Source organism: Pterocles gutturalis, unplaced genomic scaffold, assembly GCF_000699245.1.
Source record: "Pterocles gutturalis isolate BGI_N339 unplaced genomic scaffold, ASM69924v1 scaffold23586, whole genome shotgun sequence".
Lineage (NCBI taxonomy): Eukaryota > Metazoa > Chordata > Aves > Pterocliformes > Pteroclidae > Pterocles > Pterocles gutturalis.
The window spans coordinates 31,930-46,538 of record NW_010098511.1 but is presented as its reverse complement, the minus strand read 5'-3'; the positions used below and the strand labels follow the sequence as shown (position 1 = coordinate 46,538).

Here is a 14,609-nt window from a genome sequence, read left to right as displayed (position 1 = left end):
GGTGTAGCGCCATCCAATCTAGGGACCGCTTCTGAACAGCTACTGGCCTGTCTGTTTTTCTCAATGTCCTGGAGACTTGCTGGTGGCAGCTCTGCCCCTGTGTTTTCTTGTTGCAGAGATTTGCCTTTGGCAGCTTTGCAGGAAGTCCCAGGAGCTAAAGACAACTCTTGCCCCTTTGCTTCTGGGGTGCTCCCGGGAGCTCCTTTGCTCGCCCTGTTTGATTCTGAAAAGTTCTCAGCACCGCACAGTTCTGCTCTATCCTTGCCCACTGGACTCTGCTTGAAGCCCGCATGGTTTTCAGACAAAAGGTGGGGTAATTCAGCACTCAGTGTGCTGTGGACAGTTTTTTTAAATATCTGGCTGATATGCTCCCTAAAGTCTGGGAAGCTGGAGCCAATGTCCAGAGAGCTGCAAGTCAGAGCCTCATGCTCCCTTCCAGAGCTCTCTGCAGACTGCTTGGAAGTGCTGATCTCTGCCCTGGTTATGTTATTATTCTCTTTTGAAAGCTCTTCCATTTTTTCTGAATTCCCAGGTTTCTCTAAGATCTTACCGTACTTGTCACCTACGCAGATATTGGTTGCAATTTCCTCATTACAGCCTTCTTGTTTACCAACAGATGAAAGGCTCAGCGGCTTCCCTTCTAGAGCAGGGACAGCTAACAGAGACTCTGCTGAACTGTCACTTTGCAGTTCTTTGAAGTTTACCTCCCTTTTTGTTTCTTCAGATTTAATTGCAGATACCTCTTTCTTCAGCTTCTCAGAACTGAACTGCGATAAGTTCCCAATGCTCTGCCCCACATTTAAAGTCTCTGGCAGGGACAAACTTCCATCTCCATCACCCTGAAAACTTTGGTCTGGACCGTCTTTTTCATTCACACACATACTCCCCACAGAGGAGTTTTCTGAATTTACTTTTTCACCTGTGTTAACCCCAGGTGAAGGACCTAAGTGCACAGACACCTGAGAACCTGCAGCAATCTGCAAATTAGAGTTACCTTCTAAGGCATTTTGGCACGCTACAACTTCCAGCTCATTATTTAGTAATTCCCCCCCAGCACCATTGTTCGTATCATTTCCAGGTTGCTGGTTAGGATGGCTGAGTGCAGAGGTCTGCGTAGAGAGGGCTGTAAATTCTGCTTGACAGTAACCAGGCTTCTCTGGTGTCTTTTGAATGCAGCTGGATTTATAGAACTTATCAGTGGGAATTTCTTCCCCGTGAGCCTGTAACGGTGATGGAGATCCTTGTGCCCCTGGACTTCTATCGCTTTTCATATCGCTTGTCTCTGCGATAGAAGCACTATCCTCACAACTTATCTCCACGTTTCCACCTTCCTGGATGATTCCCCCATCAGCAGTCAGACCTTCAGTCTTTTCCAAGTTTTTTGCCATTAATGGCATTTTCCCTTGAGTTTCTGGACAAGATATTTGAGGATCATTTTTCTCAGAATTATGAGAAGTATGTGCTATTTCTGTGTCACTTGGCAAAGCCTGCGATATGTTAGTGGCACTTGCTGAATTCTGTTTGAGCGTTTGTAGCAGCAGCACGGCTTTCACCAGCATTATCCTTTATCCCGCATACGCTGCCTGGCTGTTCATTCTTGTCAGATTCTTTAGAAAATGTGTCGGCATGACACGCTGCTTCATGCTGACTAGCTGAGATCAAAGAATTATTATCCTGCTCGGGCTTGTTTGAGTTTTGCTTACTGCGGCAGTTTTCTTCTGCCTTGAGATCACTTTTGTTTTGTTCATTGCAATCTTGCAAATTAAGCATGGTCACACCAGAAATATTCTGCCCGTGTTCGCTGCTGCACATATCCTCTGACACCACAGCACGGCTTTTATCCTTGTCCTTTTCTTCTGCTGTGTCAGAGTCACACTGGGTTGGTGCTGGACCTAGCAGAGAAGAGTCTTTATTGAGGCTGTTTGAAATGTTCAGAGGTATTTCTGGTGTGTTGCTAGGATCATTTAGGTCCAATGGCCGGTCAGGTTTTGGAGCCCTTTCTTTCTGTTCCTGATCATCTGCTCTTGGGACAGCTGTCAGGCTACTTTGCTGCTCCTGTTGTTTGAGCCCTGGGTTTGAAATCCCGCCACTGCCACCAGCAACAGACGTTGACTTCTCCACTTGCTCTGCAGTTGGAACATCTGCATTTTCCTGCAATTCTCTGATGCTGCACTCCAGGGCCTCCAAAGAGCTGCACGTGTGGCTCTCAGAGGGGCAGCTGTTTTCCCTGATGTGACTGTCACCCCCTTCCTCCATGTGAACCTGCTGAGGAGCGAGTTCTGAAGCACTGACTACAGCCTGGGAGGTTTCTGCACAACCCATCTGCGTATTCCTGCGACTTTCTGCAGCCACTTGCTCCAGCTGAGCTTGCACCAGCACATTCAATTTGCATTCACTTTTCTGTGCCGAATCTTTGTCCACAAAACTTTTCACCGCAATTTGGTGCTTCTCTTGGAGACCCTCATTTTCTTTACGATCCACAGCACTGCTTTGCGCAGCTGCAGGACCTTGCTCTGGGTTGCTGCGAGGCGCTTCAGTGATGTGACCGTTCTGTTCTTCGGTTTCCAAAACCCGTGAGGCCCCCTCGGTTTGTACAGACATGCGATCCACAGTCCCTGCCAAATCATTTAAGCCCTGGAGCTCAAGTTTTGATTTGGACATTTTTGTACTTTCTTCTGACTTGCTATAGCTCTCAGGCTTTTCTTGACTCTCAGTTTTGCATTCAGATTCCAACACAGTTTCTCCAGCAAAAGCCTTTTCCCAGGACTCATCCTGCTTACTCTGCTTAATATTATTGTTCTCGGAGCGGAGGAGCAGTGAACTGTGTGCACTGGCTAAACAAACCTTTTCAGTCCCATTACTGCCTGGCTGCCCCAAAGTTTTTTCTTCTGCCTCAGTGTTAAAGCAGTCAAACCTCAGAGGGCATTCCTCCCTTGGAAACTGCAGTGAAGACATGAGCTTATCCTCCAGGTCATCTGTGGCATCTGTTTTCTCTTTACTCATTTGTTGGTCAGGTTTGCAACCAAGAGAGTGTGAATTTTCTTCAGGTGATTTGAAGTTACTGTCTAAATTCATGGGCTTTCCCCCAGCTTCTTCCCTTAGGTCACCTGTTGAAGTCTTGTCACAAAGACTGAATTCTTTGGGATTGTGTCCCCACTGGGTATTTTCCATGTCCTGGTGGTGACTGGTGGTGACGACCTGAACAAAGTTCAACAGTTTGCTTTCTGCCCCACCTGACCCCTCAGATAACTCACTGGTTTCTGCCACTCTTGCCTCCTCTGTTCTGATTTCATTTTTTTCTCCTGTTAGACTCGCCTCAATTTCTTTTTGATTCAGCTCTGTGGATCTGCTCAGAGAAGTACTTAATGCATATTCCTCCAGTAACAATCTTTTATCTACCAGGAAATTTTCCGTGGTGGGATTGATAACGCTTTCTGTTTCAGAAAGGGTGGTGCTTTCTCTAGACACATCATCAGCTTTCATCATTTCATTGCTACTGGCTTCATCTTTTGGGCTTTCAGTTGTGACAGCTGATTTTTGTTCTTCCTCTTGCTTAAATGATAAAGGCACACTGAAATGCTCAGCACTAACAAGCTCATCCTCCTTTTGAAGCTCTTTTTGAAAAATGGGTTCATTTTTTTCAGAGGCTGTTTTCACTGCTTCACTCCTCATTGGATCCTGAGAGTCATTTCCAGGCACATATTCCCTCGAAGGCTCTTCAGGCTTTGGTACCAGGAAGAGATTTGGAGGGTTAGAAGGCAACTCTGACATTAAAGCACAGCCTTCTGACTGCTCCCCTTTGCTTCCCGATAGCGCTGGATTTGCCTCATTCCCTGTAGCTGTTGTTACATCCCCCATCCGTAGATTACAGAACTCACTTGTCTCAGTGAAGCCCTGAGTGTTCACCATTGCTCCAAATTTTTCTCTGTCTGAGCCTCCTGTTGCTGGATAATTTAGGATTAAGGTTTTCTCGTTCATTAGCAGACCCTCTCCACCATCTGTGTCCTGTCTACCTTGCTGCACTACATTCTGAGCCTGACCTGCTTCCCAAACTCCTTGCTCCTGCTTGGCCTCCTGAGCAGCAGAATGATCTCCTGCATCTGTACCCTGGGGAAACGAGCTGACGTGCGGTTCCCTCGTGCCACCCAGCTGTTCACTCTGCCAGAGCGATCCTAATTCACTCAAACTCATTTGTGCGACTCGTTGCATTTCTGTAAGTGCTGCAGGAGGTCTGGGCACCAGGCTGGGGTTTCTGGGATCGTTCTCCCTGGTTTTCAGAGGAGCGGCAGCAGTATTGTCACATTTTGGGTCTCTGTCCACAGATAAGGCAAATGCTCTTCCCTCTTCTTTGCCGTTCGCTGGACCTGGTGATGGCACGGGTTCGTTGCAGTTTGAGGTTGGTATCTCGTCACTGCTGCTTGTGAGATCCGCTGTGACGTGTTCTTTGGCACAATCTGCTAAAGGCGCTGCAGTAAGTGGACTTCTCTCTCTTGGTTCTGCAGCCTGCTTTAAGAAATCACAGCCTGCTTGTCCTCCACGTTCTCGCAAGGTACTGTGCTGTCCTGTCACCTCTGAAGACACCATGCTTGAACTTGGATTGGATAAATTTTCAGCTCTGTAGCTACTGGTGCCTTCATTACTGATGCTGCCAACAATGGAAATGTTTATTCGTTTCACGTCAATAAAGAAAATGAAGCAAAGAATAAAAACAATTCGTGCCATTGATGTTTCAAAGCCATGCAGTGCATGCACTGAGAAGCTGATAATCTGCTTTCAGGAGCTAAACCATCAGACACACATTACAGTAATTTAAATGCTCATTACTCTGGAAAATGTGTCCTCAGTCTTTAAGCACTCCAAAATCTTAGTTAAGTGTGGGATGAGGGACACATACCTAACAGACTACAGGAGCAACATGGGAAACAGCGACAAAAATACTGGAAAAACCACCAGTACCTCAAAGAAAATTTATTTTCATTTCTGCTTCTATGAGATTACTTTGCACCAAGCTAAAGTCTGCGCAATCACAGTAACTGCTGGTATCTGGCTACGCGTTTATTCTGCTGCAGAAGATTAAAAAGGGCCCATCTGTTGAAGGTTTTCTCCAACTAATCAGCACAGTTGATTCTCAACAAAAGTTCAAAGGTCTCACCCTGCCAGTGATAATACACGCCCTATGAGGTCATTTATTGCAGTGTTTGATTTCAGTCCCTATAAACCATCACCATTTGTATGATCCCTCTCCCCACCCATTAAAGATAAGATAGAACAAATGGAAGCAAAGATGATGTGGGTGCACTGACTGCAGAGAAGTTCTTTTTGGTGTTTTTCACATGCACCGTGTGAACCTCGGTTTCCATACCTAGGTTTCTAGGTGATGGAAAAGGCTAACCTGGTTCTGTCCATCACCTCCCCTGGGAATCCTGGGCATATTTTTATTGCCTTGGGTAGCTTGGAGTGAAAAATCAATTCAAAACTGAACATGGAGTTATACCTAGGAGCAAGGGACATCCTTTACTTTGCATAAAATAATAGATTTCCCACCAAAGACACACAGACAAGATATGTCAGGTGCTCAGAGGTCAGTGTGACGGCACCACACTCTAGTTCCAACAGCCACACGGAGAGAGTTTGTCCATGGTGAGCCCTTCATTGGTGCTTTGACACAGCTACAATACACAAAACGCACTTGCAGGTGGGGTTAAAACCCCTCCTTCTACAGGGGACTGCCCAATGCAACAATTTCTTTATGAGAGGGCTGCACGTAAAACAGAACATGAGTTTAAGACCCTAAAAACCTTCTTCAGAGTCATTGCAATAGAAAATGAACTAGTCTATAAAGAGCTATTGAAATTTGCCTAAATTTAAGGTAAGCCTCGAATCTAAGGCAAATATCTACACCATACAATTAATTTGTAGTTTAACCAAGTTTCAGCAATGTTCTGCATCAATTTGTATGCTTACTTTGTAACGTAAATACATTTTACTTAAACTTTAAAAAACTATTTTTCCCCCAAATTTTTTTTTTCCTAGCACATGGAAGACACCTATCCATACAAAACTTGCTGACACTGGGAACAACACAGGTGGCAATCCAGTATCTGACACTTGTTGGATCTCTGACAAGATGGGACATGATGGGACATGAACAAACAACAAGGAGATGCCAGGAGGCTTTCCCTAAGGAAAGAATAGACTTTATCATTTGACATTAATTTTGCACGCAGGGACTCTTAATTAGAAGAGGAGGGGCAGAAAACACAATACTGAATTGGGGAGGGGGTGGAAAAGTGGGAGTCAATTGCCATTCCAGCTTCTTGTTGGTGTTGCAGGTTTATCTTCTTACTGATTAAATTGCTCATTAGCAGCTGTGTGCCCAGGGGTCTTCCACCTGGAAGAACGCTCCTGTCAGAGATACGGTGTTCAGGGGAAGGATTACTCGTTGTTAATCCCATTTGTCAACTGAGTTAGGAAAAGTATGATAATAAATCTGAGATTGAAACATTGGTAATGTTCATCATACAAGTGATACATCATTATATATTTGCATTTTACAGATTTCGGCTGACTGAAATGCCTCCAAGATCTTTACAGATATGACTTCTTTGTTACATTGTACTTCTATTTGCAGCTATTAAATATGAGACCGTTCCAAACATGTCTGAAGTGGTTAAGTTTCCTTGTAAACCCAACTATCTCCTGCCATGCTGGTGGCAGCTTTGTAGAATCACACTAGTAAACCTGTGACTGAGCAGGTTCAAGGACAGATGACAATCCTATGAATTAAGCTATGCAGCGTTATGAATGAAATAAAATAATTATTCAGCATTCGATAGTTCTGAAAACTTGTCCATTTTACTCAAGAGTAGATGAAGGAATTAGGACAACTTCTGTAATTAATGTATGCTGAACATCAAAGTGACAGTGCTGGCATATGCTGTGACAGCAATTTAAGCCATCGCTTTTGGAATGAAGCAGTACACATTCATCAGCTGTGCTACTTCATCTTCCTTCAATGCTTTATTCAGCACACAATAGAGAATTGAGTTTCCAATCATAGGATACTGACCTGTTTGGGTATCTCCATTTATGTTTCTCCTTCTGATGTAGGTAACAATGAAAACTATATAGGGTTTCATTTTTTGCTATCTTGCTTTTCTGTCTGCAAGACGCTGCTGGAGTTAGACAAACATCTGTTGGGAATGACTTAAGCACAATTGATCCTGCTTTAGAGCAGAAGGATGGACTAGATGACCTCTTAACGTCACGCATAGTCCCATTATCTTCCACTCTTTTTAAGAGGAATAATAGTGCAGGGAAATGACACCACATGCTGAAGACAATTCCCCTGAGTAAAACCCAATCTACATGAAAATGTATTAGCAATCAATAATTATCTCCAGGTACCATATATTTGCAGACAGCCCATTCAATGTGATCAACATAAAACTATGACCCTAAAAGTATTTTGTTTTTTAATGCAGGAAAATAAAGTGTGTTCTCTAGTGTGGTTACCTGATCTCTTTTGTTTGTAATCTGAACTAGTTTGATAGCATTAAGGGAAAAATTCATACTGTAGGGTAGTACTTAAAACAAAACATGCAGATGACAAAGCATGAAAAACATTAGAGTTCCTCATCATCTGTGTAGACCTTAGGGCCAAAAGAGTCATTTTGCTAGAAATAATTGCTGCACCTAATTGATGATATGCTTAAAAAAAGAAAATGCAATCATGCAAAGACCTAGGTGCATATGTAACCTGAAATATGTAAGTGTCCCACTCGAGAATTAACAAAGGGAATCTTTCCCTTGTCTTAGAAGTTAAGCACACAATTAAGGATTTGCAAGTTCAAGGCCTTAATGTACTGACTAGATGAATGCTATCCTTCCAGTTACAACACCAAATAACAATGAGTTAAATTTTTATCTGTCTAAAGTATTTGTTTTGCATAAATAATTACTTAGAACTTGCTTGTTTGGAAACACACTGCAAATCTACCAATTAATTTTTAATACCTGTAGTTAACCTCTTCCACCTTCAGAATACATTGTGGCATATTCGAATTATCCTGGAAGAATTTCAGAGTACTGCCCAGTTACTAAGATGTTTATTGGGACAGCACAGTGTGGTTTGTGTTTAGGGTGAGAAGCTATAAAGGATGTTAAGAGATCAGTGATTTATGGTGCATCTCCCATAAGTACTTCTGGATTAAGAGCCATACCTAGTCTACCAGCCATGAACACCCAAAGTCACAACTTCCATGACTCTGTTCTGCCATCTACAGCAAAGGCAAGGGGACAGAGGGTAAAATCTGGAGCAGCTAGACAAAAGCTCTCTGACCTTTACTATCTGAGGGAGGTGTGGAGTAGAGATGCTCAAAGATGTTAAGCCTACTCGATAAACAAGAAACGATGATCCAACAACAGAAAATCATAGACAATTTAAAATTTCCTTTTCTTACTCCTTTTCTTTCCTTTGAAAACATGTAGCAGTTGCTTAAAGGACAGGCAGCCTTTCCAACACAAACTTGCGAGAAAAAAACACCAAGTGCTGAAGCCCATGAAACCCAGAGGTCACGTATGGTTGCCCTCCCTACTGATGTAACTCGGAGCCCGAATGATTATATTCCCAGGAGTATGAGAGTCTGAAATCTGAGGCTGAATTTAGAAAGCATGGAAGGGGACAAATGCACAGCCAGCTCTGCAACCATGGCACCCGTTGTAGCTGCTTCTCAAGGGTTTCTGTTCCTTTTCCCCTGACACATGAGAGATCAGCGTCTACATTTTGGGTTTACACATTTGGACACACTGTACTGGAGGACTCGAGTTAACTTAAAGAATCCTGCACTTCAATCTGTCCCTAAGAGGTACTGAAAGCTAAAAAGGAACATGGAAATAACTTCCACCTTCTCTTTAAAAAAAAAAAAAAAGTCAGAGTTTTACAGGCAGAGCAACAGAGCAAGTCACTATTTGAACTTCTCAGTGTAAACAAACACATGAGAAATCCATCATCACTAAAAGGCTGCTAACAGCTGCCAGCGTCCCCCGCCCTCCCTGTGTATCTAAGCTTTCAGGAAAAAGTGAAGCAGGAATAATGATCTATATGATCCTCCTGGGAACCCTCTTCCCCTTCTCCCCCAATCACTTTTCACCTCCTTGTTCCATACACTGAATAAAACACAGTGCCTGCAATATTTTAACTATGACCAAACTAAATTATTCTAACATTAAAACAGCACGCTGTACTACTGCTGCAGCAAGCGAACGTGGCCAGACCTTCAGTTCCACAACTGGCTTCTGGTCTCCATCCGAGTAGCAGGAAGCATGGCACCGAGCAGACGGTCCTACAGGATGTGTGGCAGCTTCAGTTTGTCATTCTGCATCAGCTCTGGGGGTCCCACAGGATCTGTCTGTAGCATTCAAGGTGGGAAAGCAGCCAAGCTCATCCACGATGCGTGCTTATTCCCCTGAACTACTTCTGGGTGTGTACCTTATAAATTGTGTATCTGCTTCTTCCTAAACCTGCTGGAAATAATGCTTTTCTAGGGTAGAGTTGTCCAGCTAAGGATCCCCCAGGCATTTTCCTCTTACGTTCATCAGGAGAAAGGCACGGTTACATCTTGTACAGACACAAGTGCAAAGCCTGAGGCTTGCTAACTACTCCAGGTCTTCAGCATTTTATATTCCACATGGAAAGTTTACAGATTAATTGCCAAGGGTGTCACTTTTCAGCATACAGGACTAGTAGAAAAAATTGGACTGAAACAGAATGTTTTAAAATAAGAGGCACAGATATATTGAATTCCAAAACAGAATAATTTAAAAGTGATTGAAACAATTTCTGAGAATGTGGAGGATGGAAGAAAGCCACCCAGTAGACTGGAAAAAAGCAAACGTGGTAGTTTTCCATACAGAGATACTCCATCCAAAGATGGCAGGTCATATGCTCTTAGGACTGTAAGAGTTCACTTCAGGGTGGAAAAGATGTGTTCAGAGCAGCATACGAGAGCGAGTTAAAAATAAACAGCCTGGAATCTGAAACTTCAAAGATTTTCCGTTTATTGTCTTTGTTTCTATTTTGGCAGGATATAACTTAGAAGCCACCCAAAACAGGCATGTGCCAGCAGTTTCAGGAGTAAGGCTAAATAAAAACTAATTGTCTGAGCTCCTGCCTGTCTAATACATTTCCTGAAACAAGAATTTTATGAATCCCTTCAAGCTGACTCACCCATGTAACATTCATCTCACAAGAGTCAATTTTGCATGCTGAAGTGTAGAGCTGTTTTAGCCATCTAGATTGTAAGTCTGAGTGTTCTCAGTACTTGCATTTTTAAAAGGGACCCCCTAAAGAACTGCAGCAATGCCATTTTTCAGCAATGCACTTTAAAAAAAAAAATGCAAATTTGTCACAGAACAGTATAAAATGCCTATGCTAATATTAAAAAAATACAAAAAAACAAACAAAAATCAAAGTAAAAAAACCCCACAAGATTCACTTGATGCAGCCAAACCACAAATACTCAAAACCCAAGATAAGAGACCCCACCGCACAGCCTCCGTTACTACCGCTGGCCCATTCTAACACCAGTTTGAAGAGCTCACTGTGCTGGGTGGGTGACAGCGTAGCCTTGTGTTAATTAGCTATACACAGTCCATTGTTTGAAACCACGCCAGTGTGTAACTATTTGCTTCTTCACTTAACACAGTCTTCCAAAAGGCCACATGTAAGAATTGCTGATGCTAATGAAAACCATCACACACCGCACCTCAGCGCCAGTCTTATTTTTCCATTCATGCTTAATACTCCTATACCTGCTTATAGCTGGAGGCTGAACTTGTGCCTCCTCTAAAATCCAGACCTGAAGAAAGAAAATTATTGGCCCACTTCCCTGTTGGACGACTTCTGGCTTCAGGTCAGACTCTATTAACCAGTTACCCTGCCATCAGTACAGTAGGAAGAAGAAAGATGCTTGCTACTTTGAGATTAAAAAATAAATATTTTGAAAAGCTTCCATTCTGAGTCCTACAGTATGCTAAAGCGTTGTTACAAAGAACAGCAGGTTTTGAAAAAGAATAGCATGGATATAATAAATTTGAGGGTTAAATTCTGCTGTACCAAAGTTACCAAACAGATGAAAGAACAGAACTTGCTCACAAGTTTTGCAACACATTTAGTAGATTGCTGTATTCTCAAAGGAGACTCTACTCCTTCTGCAGGCTGTATTAAATGGTTTCCCATTTCTGAGTGACAAGAGAAACCTGAAGCAGACACTTGCTTCTTCACACCACTGAAAAAAACCCCAAATTTTCATCTCTCTTGGGTGAGAGCAACAAAATCCTGCTGCACAGAATCATGTCACAGAACCACAGAAGGGTTTTGGTTGGAAGGGACATTAAAGCTCATCCAGTTCCACCCCCCTGCCATGGGCAGGGACACCTCCCACTAGCCCAGGTTGCCCAAAGCCTCATCCAGCCTGGCCTTGAACCCCTCCAGGGATGGGGCATCCACAGCTTCTCTGGGCAACCTGGGCCACTGCCTCACCCCCCGCACAGGAAAACATTTCTTCCTAATATCTCACCTAAATCTCCCCTCTTTCAGCTTAAAACCATTACCCCTCATCATATCCCCCCGCCCCTGATCCAGAGCCCCCCCATCTCTCCTGTAGCCCCCTTTCAGCACTGGGAGGTGCTGGAAGGTCTCCCCGGAGCCTTCTCTTCTCCAGGCTGCACACCCCCAACTCTCTCAGCCTGTCCTCCTATGGGATGTGCTCCAGCCCTCTGATAATTTTTGTGGCCCTGGATGAATACAGCTTCAGTCCTGGCTGCTTGATAAGATTTTGCTACCTACTATTTTTTTTCTTGGAGACAGAAGTAGAAGAAGATATTGCTGTACAGAGTCAAACAAACTACCTTGTCCTAAAGTCCCCTCTTTGATGTTATATATTTTGAACTTTAAAAATGAACCAAACATCACAGAACTGATGGAGAGCTACTTCCTCGAGGCTCTTCAGTGAAGCCTTGCTGATTTTGTGTGCCTTATTTCCTTACATTTCCAAAAATCAATGGAGTAAGAATGTCAGAAAGTTTAACTGTCTGCATAAATGTTGCCAGAAAGTGGCAAGAAGCAAGATTCTCTTCCTCTGTAAGTGCTACACCATGCATATTCTATACCCATTTGGCAGGTGCAGAAGATTAAATTCAGAGAGATGATTTGCTTTGATAAGGCTCACTCCTGGGAGTCAGCTTTAGGTCAGGGAGTTGAGAGCACGTTTTCCATTACGAGTGTTTCACAGTGGTACTGTCCCTACCAGTTTCCTGGTAGTTAGTTAGAAGGGTCTTTACACGCAGCTGTTGGAGAAAATTGCATATATATATATCTGCCTTAAAATGTGGACAAGAAAGTACAGTTTCGGAGAAACAAGAAGATAATCTACAATTTAAGTTCTGCTGCTGCTTCATCCGCAGGAGAGAGGCAGTACATGAGGCAGGTCTCAGCAGTTGGCACAAACACTGGATCGGGTGGATGCTGGTACACATGCTGGCAGTCAGAGGGTGTACGGGTGGCGCGGTTCTCAGTATACCATCTAATACCTGTCATTTTGGCTTTTCACAAACAACTTTAATTGCAGGAATGTTAGTCATGATAGGCCCAGTGTAAAATTCAGCAGTTAGTCATACTCATCATTTCCTCTCTAACTTTTTCCCTCTTCTCATCACCTGCATACTGATAAGAATAGCAGAAAATGACTATTTTACTGTCACAAATCAAAATGCGTCACGTTTTAAGTAGCTTACAAGAAATTTAGATTTTCTTCAGCTAGGACAGCATGGTTACTGACCATTGCACACAGATACAACATTGTGATTCTGCACGAAACTGTCAAGAGAAACTAGAAGCTAGAGGATACAGGTAGCCTCTGTTAACAGACACAACAAACAAACAAAATCATCACAACAAACGCATCTAAAAATCTCACCCTGTCCAAGTTTACATCACAACTCCAAACTCCTTTTTTTCTAACTAGTGTGAATGACTTGGATTTAATTTCTCAGGTTTACATCTTTCACAGACAGTGGCAATCAGAAACAGTAGCCAGGGATGGTAGAAAAAGGCCCAAATCGCACACACTCCACTTGAAAAGGATGCAGCAAATCTTTCTGCAGTGAACTCTCCAATCTTAAAGAAAATTCGAGGAAATACTTAAAAAGGTGCTCACAGCCTAAAAATCCTACACATTTATCAGCAAGTTACTGCTACTCCTTCTAAGCTGCATTTATCATTCTATCCCAGATAACATTGATGATCTGGAAAGTTTTCAGCCCTGTGTTAAATTCAAGCTGGTATTAGATAGTTTCTTCATTGCAGCAGATCAAAACCCCTGCAGCATGGGAAAATTCAAGTGTTCAAGTAAAAAGTGTTAATGCTTCAGACAAAATATTACCTTTGGGATATTTAATAAAATCCAGATTATGGTACCTTCTGCCATCCTTAATAGCACTGAAGAATACCTTAACTCTGAAAGGAGTCCTATTTATTTAACCAGGTGAATTTTAAGACATTTGGAAGAGTGCAATGATAATAAATATTAGCTGGGTTGGTACTTTTTTGGTAGGATTGTTTTGCAATTGTTTACAATCACAATCTTCACAATCACATGTGACTACAAAAGACTCTTCAATGTTTCCTTGTCTCAGATGAGAGTTTATTAGTACGAGCAGAAAGCATAGGAAGTTTAGGTCAAGTGTTACTACAACCAACAGCTGGAGTCTTGTTTGTAGTTATGCAGTAAGGCAAGAAAGTCAGTTGGGTCAACAGTAAGTAGTCTTGCTTTGTCAGGTTATTTTGAGGACATCATCACCATCATCCGTTAGGACGATAGATGTTATAAATCAGTTACACAAAACCAGAAACTTAACAAACAGCCCCCAGCTATCTACAGCAGCAGGGCTTCGATTCTATTCACAGGAAGAAACTTCATTTCTTACCTTGTAGGTCCTGGAATGGATGGGGATATGCTCTCAGCCAGTTGCGCAGCAGCAGGAAAAAAATCTGAGATGTCCTGACCTCCAGATCTTTCTATGCTGTTTTCCTGAGGGCTCCTTTTTATACCATGCTCATTACCAGGAGGTTGGTGTAATTCTGAATCTTGTGGAGTTCTCTAGAATGAAAAAAGAACAATTTAAATAGCTACTGCTATTTTGGAGAACACATAAGCTTAAGGAGTTTTGTTCTGCCCACTGGCAGACAACTTCTGTGGTAGATTTCACGGCTTTGATGGAACTTGCAGGTTCTAAAGCCAAGCCATTTTCTTAATGAGAGAAAAACAGAAGGAAGTGGTTGAGCCAAAAATAAATACTAGGAAAAGAAGAAGGAGAGAAGAATGCAACAATTGTTCTACAGCAGCCAGGGCCTTTACCGACCCAAGGAGGGTATCATCTTCCCTTTTTCCAAGCCTGGCAAATGCTTCCTTGCTAAGTGAACTTAAAAACAGGCTATAAGCTTTGACACTCATAATGTCAGCAGTATCTTTGGAGTCAAGTTAGAGATCTTTGACACTCATAATAGCAGTATCTTTGGAGTCAAGTTAGGGATAAGGCCAACGTCAATC

General features: G+C 42.7%; 1 protein-coding gene across 1 annotated transcript in view; it reads right to left on the bottom strand.

Annotated features, from left to right (window-relative positions):
- The window catches only part of LOC104461728, a gene marked incomplete at both ends in the record, with an annotated part of 18,434 nt that extends 4,275 nt beyond the window's left edge, over positions 1-14,159 (bottom strand). Inside the window, 3 exon segments of the mRNA XM_010073415.1 lie at positions 1-1,524; positions 1,526-4,645; positions 13,987-14,159. Of these exon segments, the coding sequence (XP_010071717.1) occupies positions 1-1,524; positions 1,526-4,645; positions 13,987-14,159 (4,817 nt within the window).
- Positions 14,160-14,609: the final 450 nt, after the last annotated feature.